Below are 27,847 nucleotides of genomic sequence, written 5' to 3'. Positions count from 1 at the left end.
TATGCAGGAATCTCAGATTCTCTCTCACATTCTGATGTCCATCTGAAAGCCACCACAATTGGGTTTACCATCACATCTCTGTCATCATGGTCCTTGCCATCACACAGCCATGCCATCATAAAGCAATGATCTTGTTGGCTTCCCTAATCCCACTGAGGTAGGCCCCTGTGACAGTCTGGGGGAAGTTCCTGTTGGTGGCCTGGTGGGTGACATGAGAATAATCACAGCTCAGAATAACAGAAAGATTGGAAGAGCATTGGAAGTGGTGCTACACAAGCAAACAGATAATACTGAGTTTTGGGGCTTTTTTCTGCAACACATTAAAAGCTCACTTTCACCATGGCAACAAGTCATAATAATTATCCATTTACTTCCACATTGAGTGCTTGATATGATTTAACTTTTATAGATACCTCACTGCTGTCATGAAATAATGAAATAGTTAAAGCAAGAGGAAATAATGTACTGTACATTAAGTGTAATTTTGATCAAACATCTGTAATCAAAATACCCGGTAATAATACGCATTATGCAGTCATTGTAGAAATAGGGTCACATGCAACCACTATACATTTGAATCGCAAAATTTTGTCTTAGAGTAAAGCTTCCAATTTGCCTCTAAGAAGATTTTAAAACCAATGAATTGACTCTGACATACTAAAAAAAAAGTCACCCCTTGCAAGAATTTATTTCTTGACCAATTGCATGATACGAAAACCAAAACATAACGAAGGAAAATTTAACCCATAGAATGACGGTTAGTTTGTAGGAGTGAAAGAAAGTAGAGCTACAGTCCAGCGACAATACATTGTATTGAACAGCAATGACAATTATAAGCAGCAGAAGAAGCACAAAGAGAACAACAGTGAATTTCACATTTGAATGGAATAATTCTTACCTCTCCAGCAAAGTAGAGTTTCTCATTGACCGAATCAGCGATGATGTCATAGGTGTCCCCGCTGGCTCCCGCTGCAATGAAGCTGTAGGACATTCGGGCAAACTCGTCCTTGTGCCACTGAGTCACAAAGTATCGGGTGGGTTCCGGGACGGTCTGGCCAGGAAACACCACAAGCAAACAAGAATATTAGAAAGAAACATCAAATAAGACTCAACCCCCTGGAGATGGAGAAATACAAAACTTCCAGCCAGCTGACGTTCATACATACAAAAATCATGAAAACAAATTTATGGAACTTTCCAAATTTTTCACAAATTTGTGATATTAGTGGCAACAAAATATGCAAATTAGATCCAGTAATTGTTGTGTTGTAATAACCACCAATGATGACTGTTATGGAGTTGCCATCGCTTAGCAAGTCTTACAAGACATGAGAGAAACTACAACATTTCAAAACTGCATTTCATGTCTCACAATATTGTACTGCTCTGTTTTGTTTTGGTTTGTCATGCTTTGTTTTGTTTTACTTTCATTTATTACCAAAGCATTATTAGTACACTGCCAGTGACTGACAGTTCTACATTTGGAGTGTTTTCAATTTGCTCTCTATCTGTGTCACCTCGGACACAGAGCATAATTACACCTTAAGGACATGATCTAATCTAGGAGTGTTTGGCTGAAGTCCATGACAATCATGGCAGCAATCCAAGACAGGTGGAATCTGTGTGTGCACCCAAAGTCACCTGTTCTGGTTTAACCTAAAACAATTTGAGTCCTTGTGCACTGGTCACATTTCATTCATTCATTTCACACTGCTGGGTCATTACACTGATGGGCTAACAGGATATCTTACTCTGACCCATCTCAGCAGTCAGTAGATCCTCTTGAGCTTTTCCTACCACAGCAATCAACCATTCCAAAGTCATCGTTCTAACAGTCAGGTGCATGTAACCATACATTACAAAACCAACAAAAAGTTTATTTTACATGAGGACTCAAAATAGGTGAAATGGTTCAACCTACGTAATCTTTAGATTTTTATATTTGCCGAAAGAGCAATTCCTCTTTTACATAATTCTTACAATTGGGATTATGAAATAATGCGAAAGAGTGATTATTGCAGTTTATCTACAACATAGTCTTGTAGAGAAGTGTGATGAGAATGTTTTAATGGCCCCTTTCAGTTTCTCAAAAATGCTGTACACACACTTCACTTTTCACTTTGATAACTTTTGACAGGATGATGCCACTGCTTTGAAAGTTAATTGCAGTAATGAATGGATGTGTTTAATGAGTGTAAAAGATTTCAGCTTAACTTAATAATCTCTTCATTATGGCAAGCAGTGGTTACTATGGAGTTTACATCCTGGTTTTTTTTTTTCGTTTTTTTTTCCTATTCACTACTTGAGCGTAGCATGGTGAGGAGACCCTACACTTCAAAGTCTCTTTTCTTGAGTAGTAGTAAACACCTTTCTGGGGTGCATACATTCTATCCATTATTTTGATAGGTTAGGAAACTCTATTTGTAATAGAGTTATACATAATTTCAAAGCTTAGAGTCTGCTCTTTCAGAATCTGCCCTGAACTAAAAATCCATGTCGGGCGACTTTTTGGTGATTATGTGATGCAGGGCCACATATAATAATTGATGTGAGGGGAGAAAATACAGTCAACTTCACCTATCAATTGAATCTGAGGGAACAGGAGAAAATTCTCCATTTAATGTAAATTTTGCCCAACACAACAAAGTTACTACATGTCTACATCCACCCAGGGAATAATTTGTCTTTGCCATAGCCAATCATCAAATTTGTGCAAGGTCAACTTGGACAAGGTTAGACTACTGCAGCTTGGAATTGTTTGCACCTTTAATATCACTGTTTACCATTGGGGGCAGTGACTAAAAAAAATGTTTGAATTATCACATTTGATGCATATGTATAGGTCTGTTGTATCACAAAACACCCTATAACACACACACAAATTGCAATAAAGCCACATATATAAGGAGATATCACTAATCTTCTCAATGAACCGTCACAGTGATGGTTTATTCTAGAAACAGTTTTTAATCAAACTATTGTCTACATTTTGTATATTCAACAATACTTAACATTGATTATACTGACTAACATTTTCATATAGGGTATCTCTATCCCTAACTTATATTTCAGAACTATTTCGAAGCATTAAGGCTGGATTTTTTTTATCTGTAAATATTAGCAAGGGGCTTTAACCCACTTGACTCACCTCCTTTGGGAAGAGTTTCCTCAGACATTCCACACACTTGTCAACCACCTCCTTCTCTGACATCTCTTTGAATTTTTCCACAGCAGTGCCACTCACTATTGTTGTCAGGATGTGTGAGTCGGACTTCTTGTTCTGAAATATCACCACAGTGTGAAATAAGCAATTGTAATTATTTCTTCTTCTTTTTTCTTGCTCTGCATAGACATGCTTATGCATATCACTCCATCTGGAAACCTCAAGAGAACACATTCCATTTCAATGGCAAGATATTAAGCATGATATTATAAGATTCTATGCAGCCTATTTACTTTTTTCAGATAAAAATAGATGGACCTGGTTTGTAACCAATAGCAAAACTAGAGAAGCACTCTGAGAGCGCAGACCTCCGCCAAGCATGCAGCTCATTTCCACCACTGATCTTGTTTTTCCATAGTATCAGTGATTTCCACCCATACGTACTTAGGCACCATGCTGAAAGTGTTTATAGTGTGCTGAAAGTCGCCCAATTTCCCAATATAGAAGCCTTTGTTACGTCATAAACCCTCAGCTGCACGACGCGCCTCGCCCTAGCAGAAACTAGAGCACGCACTTTAGTGCGCGCATGCAAACCTCAAATGCGCCCAGCCTGAACTCCCAAGTTCATTGACCCTACCTGCCAAAATATCAAAAATCCTTCATAAATTCCCCCAAAATTCTCGGATCACTACCAGAAGTTAATCGTTTGTTACTTGTGTCATTTTCAACCTTTCCTGCAAGTTTCATCCCAATCCGTTAACTACTTTTTGAGTTATTTTGCACACGGACAAACTAACTAAATAACGAACTTAACTAATGAACAAACCAACGGTAACGAAAACATAACCTCCTCCCTTGGCGGAGGTAATAACACAGCATGACATAAGAAGTGGGGGAAAATGCCTACAAATGTTACGCGATATTACTTCAATCTGCCTTTACAAAGAATAAAGACACAGACAGATGGATGGACAAACAAACAAAAACAAAAACAATCAGGGAAAAAGATGAAAACTCTACTCACTCCACTTGACATGTCATAGAAGACTGAGAAGAATCCTCTCTCCTCTGGGTCAAGGGGAATGTGGCCAAAGTAATCGTTATCCTGCACCATCCTATCCCAAAACCTCTCAGGGAACTGTAGGGCAACCTGTGAATCACAGCAAACATTCAAAAAACGTCACTGGACCATGTGGGCTTGTTACAATGCTCACGGATATGGTACTTGTTCATACATTTGCAAGATTTTGCTCAAATTTTCACAGTTACTTGTATCACCTCATTCACTGAGAATAAATTACTGTGTACGCCATAGACACATTCATTTAGTGAGTCTAATTTTTATTGCAAATTGGGGCTTCCAGAAAATTTTGCAAGTGGTAAATTCACGATCATGGAGAACAGTACAAACAGAAAAATATATGTGTACATGTCACACAGAGTTAACATTTTTGTATGTTTTTAAATTTGCACATAGTAAAATTCCCCAAAATAAGAACCATGCAATATATATGACATACACAGTAATTGATGGTTCTATTACTCCATCATCTATGCATTATTTCCAACAATGAGTATATCTGTTTTCCATGTTCGATGTGATCCAATATGTAAAAGCCCTTCTTCTACGTTGTATTTTTTTTTTATGAAAGTCCTCCATAAGGATAGATGCTATCTTCAAAATGGTTGAACACTAAGTTTGGGGAAGAACGATGGTTGTCACCACCAATCAACTGCTGACATTCTGACAAGTCTATCTAACTCACATTTAAATTTTACTCTGACATCAGTGTCAGTACACTCAAATATCACTAGCTGTGAGATTTACTGATAACAGAAAATTGCCAGAAACCTTACCTTTTCTGTGATGCCAGCACCAAGGCTGTTTATTGCGTCCCTTTTCTCCTCAGGGAGGGGAGGGGTGAAGTGGATGGTATCTGCCTGGAGGAGTGCTAGGGGTACAGTGACCAAGACCTGCAGTCAAACATGTGTGAGATAGAAACTGCTGCAAGTTATAGTCTGAGTACCTAAAGTGGACTTGGGTAACATTTGGGAAACATTTGTGGATATGTACAGTTACTCCAGGTACAGAGAATGGAACTGTAAAACAACGCTGCAGATCTAAATGCTCATTTACTCTTTACTGAATTCCTATCTGAAGATATCATTTTCTTTTGTGACTATCAAACTGTGTTGGCTTGCACTAAGTGTCACACCAGATGCAAATTTGAAGCAGCTTCTTTCTCAGCCACAGAACAGAGAGGGCTTGGTATGGGTGGAAAGAGTGTGAAGTATGTGAATATGAACAAAGGGCTTTGGCTTACCCTGCAAAAAAACTTTGATTCATGTGATGAAGGTCCATGTGTATTTTTATTTGCCATACAGGATTTGTGGTGACAATGTAAGGTAATTAAAGACACTCGGTCGTGGCGAGTGGTTTGTGCGGCACGGAGGCGAACGCAACACGCTGCCTCCCCCATTCTGTATCAAATGTAGTGACCCCCGAATGAGAATAGCGCTGGCTCAATGGGTCAGCGAAAATACGGTAGGCTACAAGAGAGCTCCCTGTGCTTATCTCCTAACCCAAAATGGCTGTCCCAGCGAGCCACGAGAGCTTCCGAATGGACGCACACTTTCAGTGCGCATGCGCATGAAGAGAGGCCAAAAGAGACACGCGTCTTCTTGCCTCTCTCCTCCAATCACCGCAGCTCGCGGTGACAATATTTGTGTATGATGCGTACACACACACGCACACACACACACACACACACACACACACACACACACACACACGCCGCAGCGTCTTCTGGCACACACACACACACTTGTCTCAGTGGTAGCATTGTCCCACACGTTTATGGAGATAGCATTGCGCAATTGCATGCACAAACTTCGGTCGTTCGGAGTTTACGTACCATTAGGGATGGCGATCGGCTGCCTTTAAAGGCATAATTTATCATTTGCAGATGAAACAAAAACCCAGCATTCGTGCTTTGAAATAGTTCTAAAATGTGAGTTAGGGATAGAAACAACCACTGTAAAATCCATAAAATCGATGTTAAGTATTGTTAGTGAATAGTTATAATGAAAATGTTTCCAGACTAAACCATCTACAGTTACAGTTTACTGAGAAAAATACAGATGTCTCCTTTCTATATTTTAGGCATTATCATGAAAATTTTATATGATAGGATATTTTGTGGTACAACAAACCTACACATATGCATTAAATGTCCTACCTTGAAATTTTTTTAAAATCATTGTTCCCAAAGGTAAACAGGGACTTTAATTATTCCACTGTCAATAAAAGGACCCACATAGGATCATTTCAGTTGTATGTGTGGTTGCCGCTCTTCTGCATCACTGGAATATAACTGAAAACAGTATTACAAAGCACATCACGATAAAATGCCAATTGCTCACTAATTTGTCCATTGTCAGTTACCCTACACAATCACTGTGTGGGTGCATTGTGATAGAGTGAATAAGGTTTGCTGGCTTGTGAGCAGGAAATCATGGATTCAAATCCTGCTTAGTGCTGACATCCTGTGACAAGATACTTTACCCATCTTGCCTGTCTCACCCTGGGTGTATAAAAAAAAAAGGTATGTGATGATGCAGATATGGCAATGGCAGGCCCCTCTGGAAGAACAGAGCTCTTTCTGACTAAGCTACAGCCAGTGGGGGAAGACTATGATTTTCAAATTAAGAATTCATGAACTGAAACTTGAAAGTATTCTAAAACAGTGAGCTTAAATATTTGATTGTAAATTCTGCTGTTACCTCCCTGGACCTCATATTGTAAAACATGATATTTTTGCAGCATGAAATTTCAGCGAATTGGAGCCAACGGCCTTTTTTGCGGCATGAAATTTTCGCAAGTTGCCTCTAACATTTAACGCGTATAGTGTAGACAAGAACTTTCACATGCATTTTAATTTTGCAAATCTTGGCTCTCGCGAATTTAGCGAAATTAAAATGCATGCAAACATTCCTCGTTTTACAGCATCTCAGTGAGAAAAGCTCATACCACTGACCTTTTCTGCCTTGAAGTCTTTGCCGCTTTTCGTCTTCACAACGACCTTCTGTCCTGAGTAATCGACTGAGGTCACCACCTCCTTTAGTCTCACATCCAGGCCCTTGGACAATTCTGACAAGATGGTTCCATAGCCCTCCTTGAGGAATGAGTGGTCCCCAGCAAACTGAGCGAATGCCTCATTTTGGTCCCAGTGTAGGGATGACACCTTGGTGATGGAGATAAGCATGTTAACAGGCAACAACAAGGGTTCATTAGATCTTGCTGGAGTTACACCAAGGTTTACCAATCAGAGAGTGGTCTATGTTAGGCAATTAAGGGGTTTACTCTTCAGTAAACACTTGCATTAATTAATGTGAGAATTCTCAAAGGAGATCAAAAGTGAAAAACTGACTTCTTAAAACAAAAACTGGCACCCAATTTCCACAAGCTATTAATTTCTTTCACAGCTGCAGGATTTCAAATACATGTACACTATACACTTCAATATGTCTTTTTGCCAAAGATACAACTAAACTTGACAAATATGTTTGAGTCAGTCCTGATTTGTGATTAAGTGTCATGCAAATAATGTGATACTTGATAATGGTTTTTATGTTCTGTACAGGGATATAGCAGGGATGAGTAACTAAGAAAGAAAGCTCATATCACGGCTGATATCAGACCTACTTACATTGGAGAGACTGCTGCCACAAGCGTACTCAAGATTGCAGACATGAAATTGAAGTAGTTTGTCTTCCTCCTCCGTGAACGTTAGGTTCGTCTCATCCATGAACGTTTGATGCATGTCCATGATTTTCTCTGAAAACAATGTCACATGGGAGTCATAAATAACACAGCATGGCTCTCCTAAAGATTCCAACATCCAGAGTATATATCATCATGGCTTAAAAGACATCAATGGGATGCATAATTTTACATACATTGTGAAACAAAGTTATTCTAAAAGACAATCAAACAAAATTGTTCAAGTTAATGGTCCCTGTGCCTAAATTGTTGTGACACTAGTTCTGAAGTTGCAGCATAATTTGCATAATATTATGGAGAGAGGTGTAAGATAGAAAACTATGTTCAAATGAGAAGTTTTGAACTACATGCACATATAATGCAACACATGAGGCTTTCACTTTCTTAAATCAAATTCCAGCATTGACAAAAACAACAACAAGAAATCCAGACTTTTAGATAGGTAAGTACCATGCACTGGACTTTCTGGACTTTCTATAAATATTTAGTTTTGTTCTTGACTGTAGATATAAGAAGTTGTTTAGCCTAAGCTTTGATACATCATATTCTGTTCTTGATACAACTTAGAATGGAGACAGACTCATTTTGTTACACTTCACTTCATTTGACATGGAAGGGAATTTTTTAACTATTGTATTAGTCAATCTTACAGTTACATGTCAGAGAACGACTGCGCCATCAGCATTATGTAAGAAACATTTGCTGAACAATAATCTTGTAAAACTAAACATGAACCTTCACAGAAAGGTGCTTTACACTTGTAAATACATACTGTCAAAACACATACATGCTTCTAGACAAATGTTGTGCTTTATAACAGATGTTTACATTCTGAGGATCAATGGTAAGGAAAACTAGAAAATGATGAACTCTTCACATTACAAGTTAACCCATTGAGGACAGGCGGATTTTGCTACAAGACACATTTCCCATAGACACCTGCCTGAGTATACTTTGGAATTTTCCTCAATGGGTTAATACTGTTCCACACTATCCCACACTTACTGCCTAGAGGTACATCTGTTTCTGAGTGTTTGTCTTTCCGCCATTCTGCGATGGCATCCAGCATTGCATTGAAGTGGAACTCTACCCGTTTGTCTGTGTGTGTGTCTGTCACAGCGCCCCCTACTGTCAAGAGGTCACATCGCTCATGCATCTTCCTCATTTTGAAGCCACCCTGGTGGTGATTATGGAAAGAGATACAATGCATATAATAAGTCATTTCTTTTAGAACACGAGTTTACAAGAAAATTCTGAATGGTTGTATAGACAACACTCACTCCTACAATTGCCAGCAGTATATCTAATGTGATATCATTGTTCGACATAAACACATATTACTTCAAGGACACATTCTTTGATATCAAGTCCCAAGTTCCATTGATGACTGCAATGATAAGAATACACTGGGCTGAAACATGTAAATCATTCAACTGGTTTCTACAACTACATACATGCAAAATATCAAATTCACATCAATACAATACAATAAATCTTGTACAAGCAGAGTTTTCTTCTGACACATAATAACACACATGGTCATAAAATGCATACTTTATACGATAAAAATACCCATAATTCGAATGTTTCCTACACTCCGGGTTCAATACATCAAATGCACATGATTTTCTCTTCCATTCTGTCCACTAAATTGATTCTTGATTTAAACAAAGTCTGACCTTGAGCAAATATCAAGTAAAAGAGCAAATACAAAACTATCAAAGGCGTGAATAAAACATCCCATCTGCCATAGATTCAGTATTCGTGCACTACAACTAAATCAGAGGTGGTTGAACTACCATCTACATCCTGACCAAGTTTGCAGGGTAGGGAGCAAGGCCCACACACAGCTAGGGCTCACCTGTTCACACATCAGGGCAATAGGGTTGTTAATGCACCCATTCACAATCTGGGCACCTTTACCCACACAGGTGCCCAGTGAGTCGTCATCCCAGACGCGGCCCCCAATCCTGTCCCGGGCCTCCAAGACGGTGACATCACAACCCAGGTTGGTCAGGTGTCTAGCTGCAGCCAATCCTGCGGCTCCGGCACCTATCACTACCAGCTTTCCCTGTGGGGTGTCAGACATATATAAATCAAATTGGACCAAATTACTCAGACATACACTGCAATGCTTCTCAAGCTCAAGGATTAACACACATGTTTTTCGGCAAAGTGAAACAAAAAAGAAAGCTTATGTATGTTAATGTTGACCAGGTGAAGCTTTAATGATAACTATACCTCTTGTAATGCCTAGCAATTGGAGCTCAAATGACCATAAGCTCCTTGTGTCAGGCATACCATATTTTTTTTTTCAAATTGAAAACCATATAATTGCTTGTGATCAAGCTATGAGCAGACTGTGAAATCTGAGTAAGAGATAATCAACAAGTAGAAGTTATGCACTCAATCATTCATCCAGTGGTTAACTTCTTTCCCACCGAGCAATATACAATTAACTAGATATATCGCTACGGCGACTGATATGCCTCCGCCATAATGCATGGTTCTCCTAATAGGTCTATAGTACAATGTCTTGACAATGTGTGATGACAGTTTCACACAATTGGCAAAATATTAAAATGACAGGTTTGACACAAATGTGCTGAATGTTCACTTTCCTAGAACTAGGTTCAATTGGATGAATGATTAAAATGTCAGAGTGCAGGTATTTGGGGAACTGATGATTTTTACTTGACTTTTGACCCTTTTATAAGTTTATGCATTGAGTAATTTTCAAGGTATAGAGAAAAAGTATAATTTCAGTATCAAATGGGAAAATAGCATTATCTAAACCTGGCCTTTGACCTTTGACCTCACAGTTCCAAAGAGAATCACTGTTAGGTTGAACATGCATAAATATGTAAGTTTCATGATGATACCTTGAGTTACTTTTGAGATATGGAGGAAAAAGTGCAATTCAGCACTTTCACTTGACCTTTGACCTTTTACCTTTTGGCAAGAAACTTCCCACAGAATATATATTAGGTAATACATGTATACATCAAGTAAAAAAACAAAACAAAACCTTCAGGCATTGCATAAATATAAGGAAAGTAGTGATATTTTGAGGAGTTGACCTTGACCTTTGACCCCCTGACCTTTGAACCATGACCCCTAACTTCCCTAGACAATCACTGCCCATTGGAACAAGCATATATACTAAGTTCCATGAAGATACCTTGAACCATTTGCGAGATATGGAGAAAAACATGAATTTTCAACCTTTTTTTTTCACAAAATAACCTGTGACCTTTGACCTTTGACCCCGTGACCCTAAAATCCAAACAAAGTATTATCCCCCCAGGATATACCCTCATACCAAGTTTGATGTAAAACCACCACACGGTTCTTGAGATATCGACAAAAACAAAACGGGACGGACGTACGGACGGACGGACGGACGACCCGAAAACATAATGCCTCCGGCCGCTTCGTTGGCGGAGGCATAAAAAAGACAGAAACAGGAGCCACTGTGAATGCACTGATGTATTTCCAGCTCGGAGGAAATAAGACCATAAACTTGCCTTGATGACATCACGGCAGATTTGGAGTTCCTTTGGTGGGTCCTTGAGGAGCCCTGTGTTGATGAGTCCCTTCCGTGTCAGGAAGGCTACGATTGGTTCCAGGATCTCGGCACATTTGATGCGGACCAGGCCTCGAACAATGAGCCTCTCTGTACATTTCTGTGCTGTGAGGAATTGCTGATGTCGGCAACAGACACATGCACACAGACAAAAGATGCACACAAAAGATTATTCAACATACATGTACATCAGTGAAAGTACACTCTTGTTGTAACAAAGAGATTTTTCTAGACCAAGTTAATGGTGCCATGGTAGGTTCCATGGTAAGCTAAGAAGTGCAAACAAATTGAGTTCATTTTTTTTCCCAATTCAACTGGCATAATAAACGATTTGAGGTCACATTGTCTCAGATCACATCTTTTTTTCTTTTTTTTTCAGGTAATTTGCAAACTTGTTACACTCTGTGGGTGGATTTGTGTTGACTTGACTTGACAACTTGACTTGACTCGACTTGAATTGACCCTGTTTTTTATGTTTTGTTGCAGAAGTCCCAGGTTCTGGGGTAGGCAGCAGGTGGCTTAATGTCTAACATCTGCCTTCCATGTGACCCTGTCCCACAGGTTAATAAGGGTCAGGGCACACATCTTACTGTCAGCCCTGACACATTCAGACCAGGGTCCTGTTTCATAAAGCTGTTCGTTCAGTTACACATGACTTTATGAATGACTGGAATATGAAATACCAATATGTGTTGTCCATTTTTTTCTTACATTTTTACAAAGTATGACTGTACGTCAATATTTCATCTACACTGTGGCAAAAATACACTTTCAACGAAAAACATGAGTTAACATGTAAGAATAATCATTATTATCTGCAAATTTCAATTTTAGCTATTGAAATCAAATAAGATTAGGAAACCCACTTGGCTTGCCATATTCAAGTCATTCGTAAAGTCGTGCATAACTTTACCAACAACTTTATGAAACTGGGCCAAGGTCTTCGTCAGTCTCCCATGTCGTCTAGAGCTGGGAATCAGCATTCTGTTCATGATTTGGACTCACCTTGCAGTTTTGTGCCCAGAGGGCCAGGACTAGATTCCTGAGGGCGAGGTACATCTGCTGCTCCTTCTCAAACTCAGGGAACTCTTCTACCTCCTCATGCTCCATCACATCAGGACAGATGCAGAGCGCCTTCCCCTGCTCGTCTGGCTGGTAGAACGGCTGGAAATAGGGGCTCACTCCAGCAGCTTTTGGACAAAAGGTAAAAACACATTTCAGTTTACAATACAACTTAACAATGACATCATTTCTATTCACTCCATCAATCTTCAGTTTCTCATACTCCTACACTGTACTTCTTCATCTCCACCGAGACAGCCCTATACATCACAGCATTAAACATTATAATGTACATAAATCCAACAAGAAAATTTCTTTTGTCCATCTCATTTCTCATGCACAATACTGAATACCATGAAGTTTGTGCAAATTGTATTTCAGCAGTTCCTCGCATCACCTTCAAGAGAGAAAGAGAGAGAGAGAACAAGAGCATCAAAGAGAGGGAGAGAGTATGTGAGAGAATGAAAGAGAAAGAGAGGGAGAAGAGCATTGAAATTCTGTCAGTTCTTTTCTCAAATAACATGTGTGGGTAGATTAAGATTCATTTTGTACAAAAATTCATAAGAATGTGAAGCAGAACTTTTCAAACATACCTACAGAGCTCTCTCCGTCACTCATCCATGTACCTGATAGTCAAGGGAACAATCATTAACAAGAATATTAAACACTAAAGTCTCATGAATTTCTTGTTCCTTTCAACTTATTTCAATTTTATCAGGAAAATAGCATTTATGATAAGAAAATATCAACATACAGATACAAAAACAACTGAGTACAAATTAGGTGAAACTTTGAAATGAATGTACAAAACTATCCAGATATGAAAATAAACTTTATTATCAATTTACAGTGGCTACAATCTTGCAAAGAAGGAGAAATATGCTCGGGCCGACATACCAGGAATCTTGGTAAGTCAATGACCCTACTACAAAATTGGATGCAAGGAAATACGGAGAACAGATTTCTATTTAGACTAAACAATTGACTGGAAAAAAAAAAAAACAAGATAAAAATATTTATGGTACTACATGAAGAAGACTTAGAGAAGCCACATGATGCAACAGTAAGTCATACATTAATGACATGTGAAAACATAAATGGAACCATAAATGAAGGTAATGATAATTCAAGTGGCAACAGACACAATTTTCTCTGACATGTTAGGGTGTAATTATTGCATAACTTTTGATAGAACACAGGATATTAGGAAATTTGTTGGACTTATAAACGTGACACACAAGATGAATTTGCAACTGTAGCAAAGGAGCGGCAGTCCAATAGGGTTCCCAAACTAGCTCGCTAGATGGACCAGGTGCTAATAAAAACACCAGTATATAAGTGCCTTATAAATGCAATTATTATTATTATTATTACCATTAATATGAGGTGTACTTAACAAAATGAACCACGAGTAGCAATGTCAACCGAAATTGAACGTTTCCAATTTTGTGAGAACCACCTTTCTGAGAGTATCATGAATTCCACAGAACCAAGAATTACTTTAAATATCATCTATCAACATATCATGTAACTGACTTCAATGAGTACAGAAATCAATATATGAATTCCTGAAAATAAACTAATTACTATGCATCGGAACTGAAAACCAATCACAACAAGATAATGGCAAAATAATTAGCACACACAAACAACAAAGATACAATGACAATTTGCATAAGGAAGTTTGGACAAAGACATTAACAGTTTAAATGTGAGGTCACAAACTGCTCTTTGGGTTACCAAACTCTCTCAGCCCCACACTCACCATCTTTCCTGGAAGCTACAGGGCAGGAGGCACTCAGACCTACACCATCAGGGAAGTACGATGTGAGGAAGGGTGCAGCTGGAGAAAACTTGAGGAGTGGGGGCATGACGAGGAGAGAGAGCCACTCAAGGTCAAAGGTCTGTATCACCCGATGGTCCTGAGTCACACTGCAGTGGTTATCCGCTGCTCCCTTAAAGACCAATCAGTCAGAAACACAGATAAACAATAACAACATTGGCATCACCATGGTAACAAGTTATCACACATTCACTCCCTGATTATTGTGACCAAGCATCTAAGAGCACAAGTAGACGATAGCAACATTGGCATCATCTTTGATTAGGATTTTATATATTGTACATTCTGGAATCTTGTACTGGTAAATCATCACCCACTTATTGCAAAGGCTACATTTGGGGGACGAAGAGTGTAAGAATCACAGACTAAAGTGAATTCGAAATTTGCCAGATCATATATCTCACATGGTACATGTTAATCATGACATAATAAATATCACGTGGTATTTGTCATTAGCGTTACTGCAATCCAACATCTCACTATGGATTGCACTCAGTGTTTTCAAGAGCAATCACAATATCAATGCTATGCATCACTTCACATCGCTGTAGGTAATTATTATTGTTCTACTGCTTAAATTCTAGACAATGGAAAGTTGTTACATATTTTCTTTCCAGGAGAGCTAAAAGGGTTGAACATAAATGGATATATTGGAAAACTATCATCATTTCATGTGATGATAGTGATGCATGTGAAGACAGTGATATCATGAGATGCACTACAATCTTTTTTGTTTTCATCATCATCACATAGCATGACCTATAGCCCCTACTATCATCTTTATTGAGATATCATAATAACTACCAACCTTTTTGTTGTCACCAGGCTGGTATCCACAGACAAAGTTTTTGCAGACTTCAAAAGTCAGTTCCTGGCCCACTGGCAGTTCTCTCCACTTGTCACAGCCTGGCTGTGTGCACTGCACCCAGTAGGGCAGCACACGGTCCGCCATGTAGGACTTTAGACTGGGCTCCGTCTTGCCGTTACTCCCCCACACTCGCTTCCAGTTAGCAACCAGTTGGTAGCCCTGCCGATGGCTGTAAGTTGCAAAAATACAATCATGAATTCTTTGATTAACCTTCCCTTACTAGTTGACAGCCACATGCAGTATTAAAACTATCAATAAAATATCAATGATTGTAAGGATCATAGATCAAGAATACAGCCACTGTTTTACTTGGGAGAGCAAAAGTAGCACCAATCCAATTTGAAGTTAGTTACTTTTCAATCTAACTTGCAGCATACATACACTGTAGTAAGATTATCAAACAAACCAAATTTTAAAACAAGGCAATCGCCAAATTGTGTCTCGCCCATTCGCGTACAAGGAATTAATATTTTTTGTAACTCCCACAAGTTAATTGATCTGCTTATGACCTTTGACCTTGTGGTGACCTTCAACACCCTAAGGGACATTTACCATCCAAGTTGGGTCACAAACGGACAAAGGGATCAAAAGTAATGAGCCATAATCGAAACGCGCCATAAAAACTTAACATTGGGCCCTAAAAATTTGTTGACCCCTTTCTGTGACCTTTGACCTTGTGATGACCTTTAAAGCCCAAACAAAGTTCTGGTACGCCTGCAAAAGTTGTCAAATTTCGCTCCCAAATGTGAACGTATGCTTAGGAAATGTGCAGGATAACGATGTTATTGCAAGATATTCGATGGGTAACGACGAAAATGCGAAATATTAGCCAAAAAGGTTCAGTCTCAGTACTTACCCGAACGGGGTCAGGCTAAACTCGGACTCGGGGATAACTCGGCTTCGCTTTTGACGGCGGGATGAGTTTTAATGGTTGTCCCTCTGATTGTACAGTGTTGTCCTATGGGAGCGGACTGTATAAACTGTGTTCTGGCTACTCACAGTAATGGTCCGAGTTGTTACAACGCGCGCATCAAAAACCTCTTTTGCGCGCATGCAAAATTAGTGTGCGCCTATCAAGCACCTCTAAAACAATCAAAGGCGCTTGATAAACAACAACAAAAACTCCAAAGACCGCGCGTCTCAGCAACTGAGGACCGCGCGCTGTCATTTTTGTTTTGTTTTGTACAGGATTACGTTAGCACCTGTGGTTAGCACGCACTTTCCTGTCCATTCAGTTAGGCCGCATTTGGTATTATGCAGTGGCCGGTAGAATGTGGCGATCACTAACTGCGTGTGAATTGTCTGAAGTAGGGTCGAATTTTTCCCGAGACCGAGTTAGTCTGGAGCCTTCTGGAATAAAAGTCGGTTTTCCTACTATTATTATTTTTCTCAAAATACTCCAAACCGACTCATCATTCCGGCAAACCGCGTCAGCCAGGTAAGTTTCTTAGTGGACTCTTTCGATATATTGCAAGCAAAAATGAAATGGTGCTAGACGGGTTCTCAAGCACTTACCGAAACTTAGTTTTCACTTTAACTCCCTAAGGGACATCTACTGCCAAGTTTGGTCACAAACGGACATAGGGATCAAAAGTTATGAGCCACAATCAAAACGCGCCCTAAAAACATAACATTGGGCCCTTAAAGTTTGTTGACCCCTGTCTGTGACCTTTGACCTTGTGACGACCTTCACCTCCCCAAGGGACATCTTCCATCCAAGTTTGGTCACAAACGGACAAAGGGATCAAAAGTTATGAGCCATAAACGAAATACGCCCTAAAAACTTAACATTGGGCCCTAACAGTTCGTTGGCCCCTGTCTGTAACCTTTGACCTTGTGGTTACCTTCAACTTCCCAAGAGACATCTACCATCACCCAAGTTTGATTGCCATTGTAGCAACATGTGCTGAGTTACGTGTGATAAGAGAGTCTTGCAAGTAAACTTTAACGTATGACCGCAAATGACCTTTGACCTTATCATGTGACCTCTTACGGCACCATAACATGAGGGTACCCCCAGTGCATCCATCACCCAAGTTTGATTGCCATTGTAGCAACATGTGTCGAGTTACATGTGATAAGAGAGTCTTGCAAGTAAACTTTAACGTATGACCTCAAATGACCTTTGACCTTATCCTGTGACCTCCAACGGCACCATAACATGAAGGTATCCCCAGTGCATCTATGACCCAAGTTAGGTTGTAATCCAAGCAACTTTAAATATGTGAAGTTATTTGTCAAAAGAGTGTCTTGCAGGTAAACTTTAACATAGAATGACCTTTGACCTTATCCTGTGACCTCCAACGGCACCATAACATGAAGGTATCCCCAGTGCATCTATGACCCAAGTTAGGTTGTAATCCAAGCAACTTTAAATATGTGAAGTTATTTGTCAAAAGAGTGTCTTGCAGGTAAACTTTAACATAGAAAAGAGAGTCTTGCACATACTCTTTAATATATGACCTCAAATGACCTTTGACATCATCACATGACTTCTGACAACACCATAACATGAAGATACCCCTAGTGCTTCTATCACCCAAGTGTGGCTGCCATTGCTGTAACAGTTGCCAAGTTATGTATCATAAGAGAGTCTTGCAGGTAAACTTTAACATTTGTGACGGACGACGGACGACGGACGGACGCCATTTGGATCCCTTAGTCTCGCCTTCACCTCCGGTGGGCGAGACAAAAATGGTTACACTAAATACATTTCCATTGATATGAAATTTCACAGAGAACCATCCCAAACTATTGCCTTAAAGCTTCTGTTTACCTTTGGGAGCAGTGATTTTAAAAATGTTCAAGATATCACATTTGATGCATATAGTTTTCGCAATAAAGTCTAAAATACAAGGAGATATCAGTATTTTTCTCAATAAACCGTAACTGTAGACAGTCTATTCTGGAAACATTTTTGTTATAACTATTGTTCACATTTGTATTCAACAATACTTAACATCAATTTTACTGATTCATATTTTTACAGTAGTTGTTTCTATCCCTAACTCATATTTTAGAACTAGTTCTAATGCACTAATGCTGGGTTTTTGTTTCATCTGCCAATAGTAAATTATGCCTTTAAAATATTTGTATGTAGCATAATCCCAATCTAAATCCTTTACCGTGAGCATTGAGTCCTAACTCTCAAGACTAATCCTTGACAGCAATACTGCATCCCTAATACCTCACAGTGTTACTGGAGATGGGGTGCACATCATAGAGGATCAAACCTAACAGCAGGTTACAAGTCAAATGGAGCTTACCTCCTGTAGAAGTAGTCAAAGCACTCATTGCAGTGGTGCTCACCGGCTGATAAATGGTACCAACGAGAAGTGTGTCCGTCTCCAGCGCATCTTGAGTGGGAGACAGGGTATTGAATAGAGAGAGTAAGAGAAGATGGGATGGGAACATATTGGGGAGGTAAGAGAGATTTGGGGAGGGAGAGACATCCAGACAGATAAATGGACAGACAGACAGACAGATATAAAATAAAAGAAAGAAATACAAAGAAAATAGATTATTACTTACACTTTGCACTTTAGTAACACAATGCATTAAGATTACAATTTGCATTTTATATCTGAAAATATCAATATCTGATATTACAGAGTATAATACTCTAAGATTTGCCAGGAAGGGCTACTTGGCAACAGTATCTCATAGTTACAATGTTTTAATGTTTGTAGTGCTTACTGCTCGATAGAATTACAGATTCAAACAGATCTTGGCGATTTAGCCCTGTTTAGATCCAGGGTCAATACCGACTGACCACATTGTTACACCACTAAGGTGGCATAATACATGGTGCTAAAATGCCCTTGCGCTACTTTATTCCACTCCACAGACATCAAAGGCACATGTGTTTGTTCTACTAGGATTCAGCTAAATTGCAGCAGAAAATGTTGGCTTTCCAAAGCACTTTCCCTAGTACCAGATAACTTCTGGAGCTTTCCGCAATAGCATCATGGGGATGACAGTCATGAGGTCACATATAGCACAGCTCTTCAAACATTGTGGCTCCAATATGACATTGTAGACACCTGTCACCTGACTCTGTTATGGTTGGCATGTGGTGACAAATACAGCCTTACTTGGCAGCTACTCAAGTTTGAGCAAGGTTTTGATCTGTGTATATGGGACTATCCAGCGGCCACACAAAACCACTTTGGTCTCTACAAGGTCTGTGGTTTACACACACATTTTTTTGTGTGTGGACATATATGTATTTTACACAAATACATGTACATGGTGTTCACAGCCTGTGTACTGTTCTTTGTGTTGTGTTTAAGTGGCTCAATGTGGTCCTTAAAATCAAATTTTTCCTAGTAGTTGATAACATGGCCCTAACATTGTAACGAAAATGTAGTGAGATATATTGCACAGCGCATTTCAACAAAACTGCTGCGACTTCATTTGAAAGAAGCAAATAATGTAGTGAGTCACCTCATGACAATTTGAAATTGAGGTACACTAGTACGTCACACCACAACTGTATGAACTACAAAAGTCTGTATATGAATCATGAATCAAACAGTAATACACGCATTGCCAGAAGTATTCTTCATAGAATGTGGCACTGAGCCTATAATCATGCAGGTCCTTTCCAATCTTCAAATGAGGGCTGCTAGTTTTGCAACTGACACATTTATTAAGACTCTTCTCCATGACAATACAGTTGGCACACAAAGCCTCCAGTTACAGCTTTTCTTTGAAGTGTTCAGACAAAAATGACAAATGTGTATACTCAGAAATAAACTATAAATGTAGAGTGCTTTCCTGAGGACTCTAAACAGGGGTCTCTCTTATCCTCGCTGAATTAATTTCTTTTAATATGCTTGTTTTCATCTGACATGTCTTCTGGAGGTCCTCTTGAGGTTCTCCTACATGTAGACAGGGGGACTCTAAATGGTGTACAAGTCTTGTTTTGCGACATGAATGAATTCAAAGTGATGCTTGTTACTTGTGACAGATTAAAGATTATGAATAGTTTGAGGGGAAAACCATCCTTCCACTCTAGAAAAAGACTACAAAAAGAGCAATAAAAACCCTCTGACTTCCATGCAAGCAAAATATTCATATTGAATGAGCAAATCACTGTTATCTTTTGTGTCTCATTGTTGCAACAAAATGCTTACTGAAGATAATAATAATTATCATAATCAATAATGATGAATGCTTATAACTGAAATGATATAATAGGGAAAGATAGAAATGAACTTGTACTAAATGCAATATTTTATGTCTGCCTTCTTTCACAAGCTAAAAAAAAAACAGACTTGGAGTATATACACAAAGTGCATAGCACAATTACAACAAGGAAAAGTAGAAATTACGCGGTACGTAATATATGTCCCCGCCGGAAGTAGCATTTAGTAGCAAAATGTACAATATAGGTAAAAAGATGAAGGTCAAAGGTCAAAGAAGTCAAAGGTCAAAATTCTAAGTTTTGAAGCCCTCACCTAGTGCCATCACATAAAGCAAACGGAATCGAAATCGGGTTAGAAATGGCGAAGGAGTAGCATTTTGTAGCCAATGTACAATATAGGTAAAAAAATCAAGGTCAAAGGTCAAAGAAGTCAAAGGTCAAAATTCTGTGTAGAAGTTTTGAAGCCCTCACCTAGTGCCATCACTTAAAGCAAACGGAATTGAAATCGGGTTACAAATGGCAAAGGAGTAGCATTTTGTAGCAAAATGTACAATATAGGTCAAAAATCAAGGTCAAAGGTCAAAGAAGTCAAAGGTCAAAATTCTGTGTACAAGTTTTGAAGCCCTCACCTAGTGCCATCACATAAAGCAAACGGAATCAAAATCGGGTTAGAAATGGCAAAGGAGTAGCATTTTGTAGGCAATGTACAATATAGGTCAAAAATCAAGGTCAAAGGTCAAAGAAGTCAAAGGTCAAAATTCTGTGTAGAAGTTTTGAAGCCCTCACCTAGTGCCATCACTTAAAGCAAACGGAATTGAAATCGGGTTACAAATGGCGAAGGAGTAGCATTTTGTAGCAAAATGTACAATATAGGTCAAAAATCAAGGTCAAAGGTCAAAGAAGTCAAAGGTCAAAATTCTGTGTAGAAGTTTTGAAGCCCTCACCTAGTGCCATCATATAAAGCAAACGGAATCAAAATCAGGTTAGAAATGGCGAAGGAGTAGCATTTTGAAGCAAAATGTACAATATAGGTCAAAGGTCAAGGTCAAAGGTCACAATTGAAATTCTGTATAGAAGTTTCAAAGCTCCCATGTAGTGCTATCATATAAAGCAAACAGAATCAAAATCGGGTTAGAAATGGCGAAGGAGTAGCATTTTGAACATTTTGATCACACACGGACGCACACACGGACGCACACACGGACGGACACACACACGTATGGAGCCCGTTTCATAGTCCCCTGCTCGAACTCGTTCGGCGGGGACAATTAACAGAATAGAATATTGTACACATACCAAAAACACACTATAAATCACATACACTTGTACCTGTATTAGTTTGGACAATAAACTTAAACTGTTGATTTGGTAACTGGAGTGACATACTTGGGGGTTGCCTTGGCAAAGCACTGAGGGATCTTTGCTGGACATCGAGCCTTCTCACAGCTCCTGACTGGCTTCTTAGCCTCCTTCTCCCCTTTCTTCCCCTCCCCACTGGTCTCTGGGGAGCGTTTTTGGCTCGGACGTTGGGTGGACCTCGGAGCATTTGGGGTGGACTTTGGCGTACTCTGGGGGGTCACGGCTGGCGTCTTTGGCTGCTTTGGCGGCTTAGGCGGGGGGTCATCTTCATCGGCATACTTCGCCGGTTTGCGCTTGATCCTCGTTGACATCACTGGCCGGCTCATCTAACAGACAATTGGAGAGTATTACTGTCGTAACATTTAATCAATGCGATACAGCCATGTTCATTTTTATAATAGCTGACTTTTTCCTTGAGTAACATACAATGTATATCATTTAGCAAGCTACTGTATATAAATGCTCACAAAGATTCACACTGAAATGCAAATTTTACACTAAAATTGATCTTTCCAGCCAGATGGACACCAGTACTAATAGGGAACTTACCATTTTCAAAAATGTACTGTTTCGGTGTGTTGGTGGGAGACAAACTTAGAAAGATGATATAACTGAGAAGTGAACACATTGATACAATGTAGCTGAGAGGATAAGTGTCTTCATTCATGAAATGCTACGATATACTGTACATACAAGCAGTTACACAGAGGTTCAATTGTTTCAGGAAGAGTAGGCATGGTGTTATGTTAAAGGGTGTGTACAGTTCTGGTCGAGGTGAGGATTTAGCTTTTAACATTTTGTGAGATATTCAGAAACCATTCTATGAGATGCCAAAGAGCATGCAATTCTAAAGGGTATCAAAAGTTTATTTGATGAAAATCGGTCTTGAAATGGCTGATATATCCAAAAACAAGGTGAAACAAAGAGATCCTAATAAAGTTATGGCATGTCGCCTTTTATTATTATCACTTTTTTGGATATTTCAGCCATTTCAAAACCAATTTTCATCAAATAAACGTTAAATCCTTCTTAAAATTACATGCTCTTTCATATTTCATAAGAGGTTTCTCATTATCTCTCTTAGAAATGTTCAAAACATGAATCCCTTACCTCAACCAGTACTGTACAGTCCCTTTAAATTCTACTTGGAAGGTGGTCTCGTGATGTTTATGGAAGTTTGTTGGGCAAGAGGTGGTGGTTAGACTATGGAATGCATGCAGGCGTGGGAATTATGAAGAGATACATGTAAAGGGAAGGCCAGACAGGCAGGGTGATGATGATCAAGAATTATTCCATTCAGTGGTTTGTGGATACTACTGTACACTGTATAACCACACACACAAAAAAAAAAAGCTCATTCCAAGGGCATAGTTCTGAGTACTGAATTATTACACCATACAACGTACCTCCTACAATGTCTATTTAGAGCATGGCAACATAGCAGGCAGAATCTTGTCAATGTTGAGAGTCAATAACGTTGCCCAAATGCATGTCGGAGATGCAATATAACATCCTAAAAAGTCTCATTTTAACATGACACTTAAGAGCATTATCTCAATACAGTGGTCATATTTCCTTTCAGATGAGAAAAGTAAAGACTACACACAATACCATACTGATCAATACTAACTGTGTGAAATCACTTGTTTTTGTAGGTTTCAAATTGGGCAAGGTTTACCATACTCTAAATGGAGAGGGGTGAATTTGACTCAACACTAAACCTAAACTTAAACTTAAACCTAAAAGCCAAAACAACTACTGACATGAAATACAGATGAGGATGCACCATGAAATTTTCACTGCGCTTTTAAATACCAAATACATTGAATAGCATTTGTCAAAAACTCATATTTACTCAAGGCCTGTTAGTGCCTTCTGTACATACTCACTCAAAATGGAAATGGCTGCAGTGAAGTCTAAACTGAAAGTAACCACAACATCCCTGAGAGGAACTTAACACCATGCCAGACTGGTCTTAAATGTACCTTAAAACATCAACATTAAGAAGCACACTGCCCATATGATTACCCAGAAAAGGAAACTACATATCCACACGTACCATCACACGAGTGAATGTACAATTGTACATTATGTGTAGTATCAACAAAATGTGACATGACATGAAAATGGTTGTGATTGTCAGCATGTAGGGCACAATGCCAGTCTTCTTCTTCTTCTTCTTCTTCTTCTTCTTCTTCTTCTTCTTCTTCTTCTCCTCCTCCTTCTTCTTCTTCTTCATCATCATCAGGGCAATTCTGCAGTTAGGTGGACATGACATGGATAAAAGAAATGTGTCTCTTTATCTTACTCTTTAATCTAGGTATCAACTAATGCCATGGATGTTCACCAATCATTAAGGTCTTCAAATTCAGTAGATTTTATCTTTCGTATTGATTGATTTCGCGAGATCTAAAACCATCATTTAAAATGTACATGTGGGACTGGGGATGCTGAAATTCACTTCAATGCACATTACAGTGGGTTCCTTTGAAAATTTTTCCTCAAAGTTTTGCTAAAGGGTAAAAGATAAATACATTTAAATACTCCAGAAGTCATGTGACATTTTGTCAATTACAAAAGGGTGAAATGACCTGCGGAATTACTCCGGACAAATGTAACGTTACTAACCGTAATATCATGCACGCGACTAAACCCGAGCGAGCGAACGAGCGAGGGGGGAGGGGAGGGTTGATGGGGAGGGGAGGGTGTGGATGTAACGTTACTAACGTTACTAACCGTAACGTTACTAACCATGCTTTTGGGGGTCTAGCTAAAAAATTATTGGTCGAACTGCTAAAAAACATTGTGTGAACATTTGTCATGATGCAATAATTGAAATTAATGCAACACTTTGTTTGAAGTAACTTGAATTTTTGCACACTTTTTGTTACAAGACATTGATTTTTTTGTCATGTCCTTTTTTCGTAACGTTACTAACCAGCCCTTTAAGTTGCCATAGCAATGCTATCATTTCTTGGATTGTATTCATTCTTTTCTGTATCATAAACCTGGGAATGATGAACATGTTTTTGACATAATTTTGGCTTGAAATGAATAAATGGTAATTTAGTAGTAAAAACAAATATCTAAATTTGTTCAAATGTAACGTTACTAACCGCGGAATTGCCCATCAGAATCTTGCTCTAGATGGAAAACCCAGAGTAAACAACACTCTATGGAGACCGAAGATACATATACAAGGATCTCAATCCAGAAACCTTCACACGACCATCTGTGTTACAAAAGGTCACTGAAAAGATTCAGAAAGCTGTATGCTTCATCCATGAGGACTACAAATGGAGCACATTGTCATGACAACTTGTCCCATAACTGGGGTTGGGTCCACTCCAGACTCGTCTCTAGTCTATGCAATCCACAGCTACCTCCTGCATCTTCCAAGACAAACAGGTGTAGGACCACACACACACACAGTGTACACAGAGTATATTCAAGCACCAAGCAATGCCATGTAAACCAAAGACTATAACATGTACCATCGCTCACTTCATCCAAGGACTACACTTGAATGCAGGAATGGAATCACCTCAGCACTGATATTAGAGTTGCTCCCAACATTACTGCATAATGTACATTTGAAACTTAACCAGATGAAGTTTATCGTTAAAGAATTTGTCACAAACGCATGCTTCAAAATTTAAGTGTATTCAATAGCACTCATCCTTCCCATGTACACAACAAGCAGTACAGGTGATTGTTTCTTCAAGACCTGTAGATACAGGTACAGAAAATCACACGGCTGTAAGTACTCTTTCCATCAATGCAGAGTGAGAATCTGGAAGAAACTCCTCATCACAACAGTTGATCTACAGCTTTGATTGAAACCTTCCACATGGCTGATATATCTCTGCTATCAGATGCATGCAGCTTCCTGTTGAAATTGCACTCCTGCAAACCTGAGGTAGTGGCTCAGCCATTTAAAATACTTTCACTCTTCACAGCACATACTCTACAAAGGTATATTTCCATCGTTGGCTTCAAGATTACATGCATCCAATCCCAGTGTGTAGCTTTCAAAGAAAAAACAAAGCACAAAATGGCATGTACTACGTGACAGAGAAAGCCTGAAAGGAAGCAAAAAAAAAAAGTCATGAAATACAATTTTAACAGCTACATGTACTGTTTACATGTATAGTACATGAACAAATGTACAGTACATGTGTATGTACACATACACTGTATGGATGTCATGTCCTACGACAAATTCGTATTTTCATTTCGAATGCCTTCTATACATGTACAACTATAAATTCTTTAAACTACAATGTACAACTACAAATGTATCTCTTTCTCTTTTACTCAATCTTCATATGTAATGGTGGAATGCTTAAAAATAATTCTGAAATGAGCATATTGTATTTGTAACAATGATTAAAAGTGTTCTGTCTTCCTAATACTTGAAAAACATTTGGAAGCAATATAAAGAAAGTTGACTGCTTGAGAAACAAACCCAGGTGTACCTATGTAACTGTCAATGATGAGGATGATGATGATGCAGCATTGTTAAGTCAATATACAATTGTAGATACAGCTGTATGAATCTGATCTAGGACTTACAATTGTAACCACAGCTGTCAAGCTGAATGTCAACAATATGCAGGATATAATAGAATCTATTGTACACTGTAGTACTGGTAGAGTCAGAGTGACAAATACTAATACTATGCTAAATGTAAAGTACGCTGATCTCAAGTCACTCAAACCTTCGTTTATTTGTCACTGACAAACTGGCTGGGCCATTCGATTTCACTTCAAACCTTGCAATTGTTGCATCCTACACTAAATACAGTTTTTTACTTTTGTACTTGTAACATGTAAGTAAGTAATTTATAGAAGTGTCTACTGCAAGAATTGTAAAATAATTAAATTACGTACTAACATCACCATCGCCTCATAATATAGGGCCGTAAAGTGCACAATCGCCAAAAATTTATTAAATTCTACTGTTGTCATAACATAAAAAGTAACATCTGGGACTGTACAAAAGACACCGCGATGAAACAAAGACATTGGCAAACGCTTATATGCACCACTAACGACACCACGACCAGGGTTAAGAGCTTGACACATTCATCATGATAAAAATCTAAGGTATTCGATTCTGATTTTATCCCCACACTTTCAAGGATAATATGTTCATCTTTTGATAGCAGTTCCTCTTACCTTGACTGATCCTCCACGGAACGCTACCGCTGGCTTCTCGCGTGATGAACATCCGCGCACGTACGTACGTACAAACGTACCATGCCGTACACACAAGAGCGTCTGTTGTAAAAGTGGCTGTTCTTTCGTGGATGGGATGGCTATGTGTAATGTGTGTTCTTGCACTGGTTATGCACTGTGTTTTTATGTGTGAAAGGACCATAATTATTTTGCGTGCTGCGGCTTTGAGAGCGTCCGTCGATTACGGAGCGATGACTACCACCCCTGATCAACGTCGGGAACAAGGGAAAGAGCATGCAGCGATGGAGAGGTGGACCACGTGTTGCCTCTGCTACGTGCGCAGCTGTTTGAGGCAATTCAATATGTCTGACGAGTAACTTTGAAATAGTTCCTATAAATCGAATATCACATTTTCCCATGATGATTTTTAAGCTGGGAGACGTAGTAGTTGGATGATGCAATATTAACATAAATACATGTACATGTATTGAAAAAAAAAAATATCTGACATTAATACTCAGTATTATGAAATTGAAACACGTTAGTGAAACTTGAACAAGTGGGTAGCATTCTGCTTCTTTCAATGTACTCTCTACGTTTATGTCAATTTAGATTTGCAACAATAAAACGTTTCGTTGCAAATTTAAATTGACATAAATTTCCCCTTAAAATCTTCCCTTAATTTTGCAACAATAAAACGTTTCGTAGTCAGCTTGGAGCAATTTACGATGACAATGCCTACAGGCCTGAATTAATCGAAACGAAACGAAGCACCAAACAAAACAAAAACATGCCGCCAGAGGTAAGACTTACCGATGTGGGCGATAACATATCGATATATATCCGAGTTCAG

The 27,847-nt window shown here is 38.9% G+C and overlaps 1 protein-coding gene across 1 annotated transcript; it reads right to left on the bottom strand.

Annotated features, from left to right (window-relative positions):
- Window positions 1-27,025, bottom strand: LOC139714415 (lysine-specific histone demethylase 2-like). The gene is made up of 17 exons (XM_071626127.1): window positions 26,995-27,025; window positions 21,841-22,139; window positions 18,572-18,661; window positions 15,246-15,474; window positions 14,360-14,549; window positions 13,188-13,220; window positions 12,538-12,722; window positions 11,474-11,650; window positions 9,808-10,017; window positions 8,952-9,123; window positions 7,873-8,000; window positions 7,201-7,407; window positions 5,021-5,137; window positions 4,188-4,313; window positions 3,149-3,280; window positions 899-1,051; window positions 1-199 (listed from the first exon to the last, which is right to left on the bottom strand). The coding sequence occupies exons 2-17, from the start codon at window positions 22,137-22,139 to the stop codon at window positions 116-118; spliced, it is 2,532 nt and encodes an 843-aa protein (XP_071482228.1). The 5' UTR covers window positions 26,995-27,025; the 3' UTR covers window positions 1-115.
- Window positions 27,026-27,847: the final 822 nt, after the last annotated feature.

Source organism: Diadema antillarum, unplaced genomic scaffold, assembly GCF_040938485.1.
Source record: "Diadema antillarum isolate AM-2024a unplaced genomic scaffold, OU_Dant_1.0 scf00000045, whole genome shotgun sequence".
NCBI lineage: Eukaryota > Metazoa > Echinodermata > Echinoidea > Diadematoida > Diadematidae > Diadema > Diadema antillarum.
Note: the sequence above shows the minus strand (reverse complement) of the source record. Positions and strands in the feature narration are given on the sequence as shown.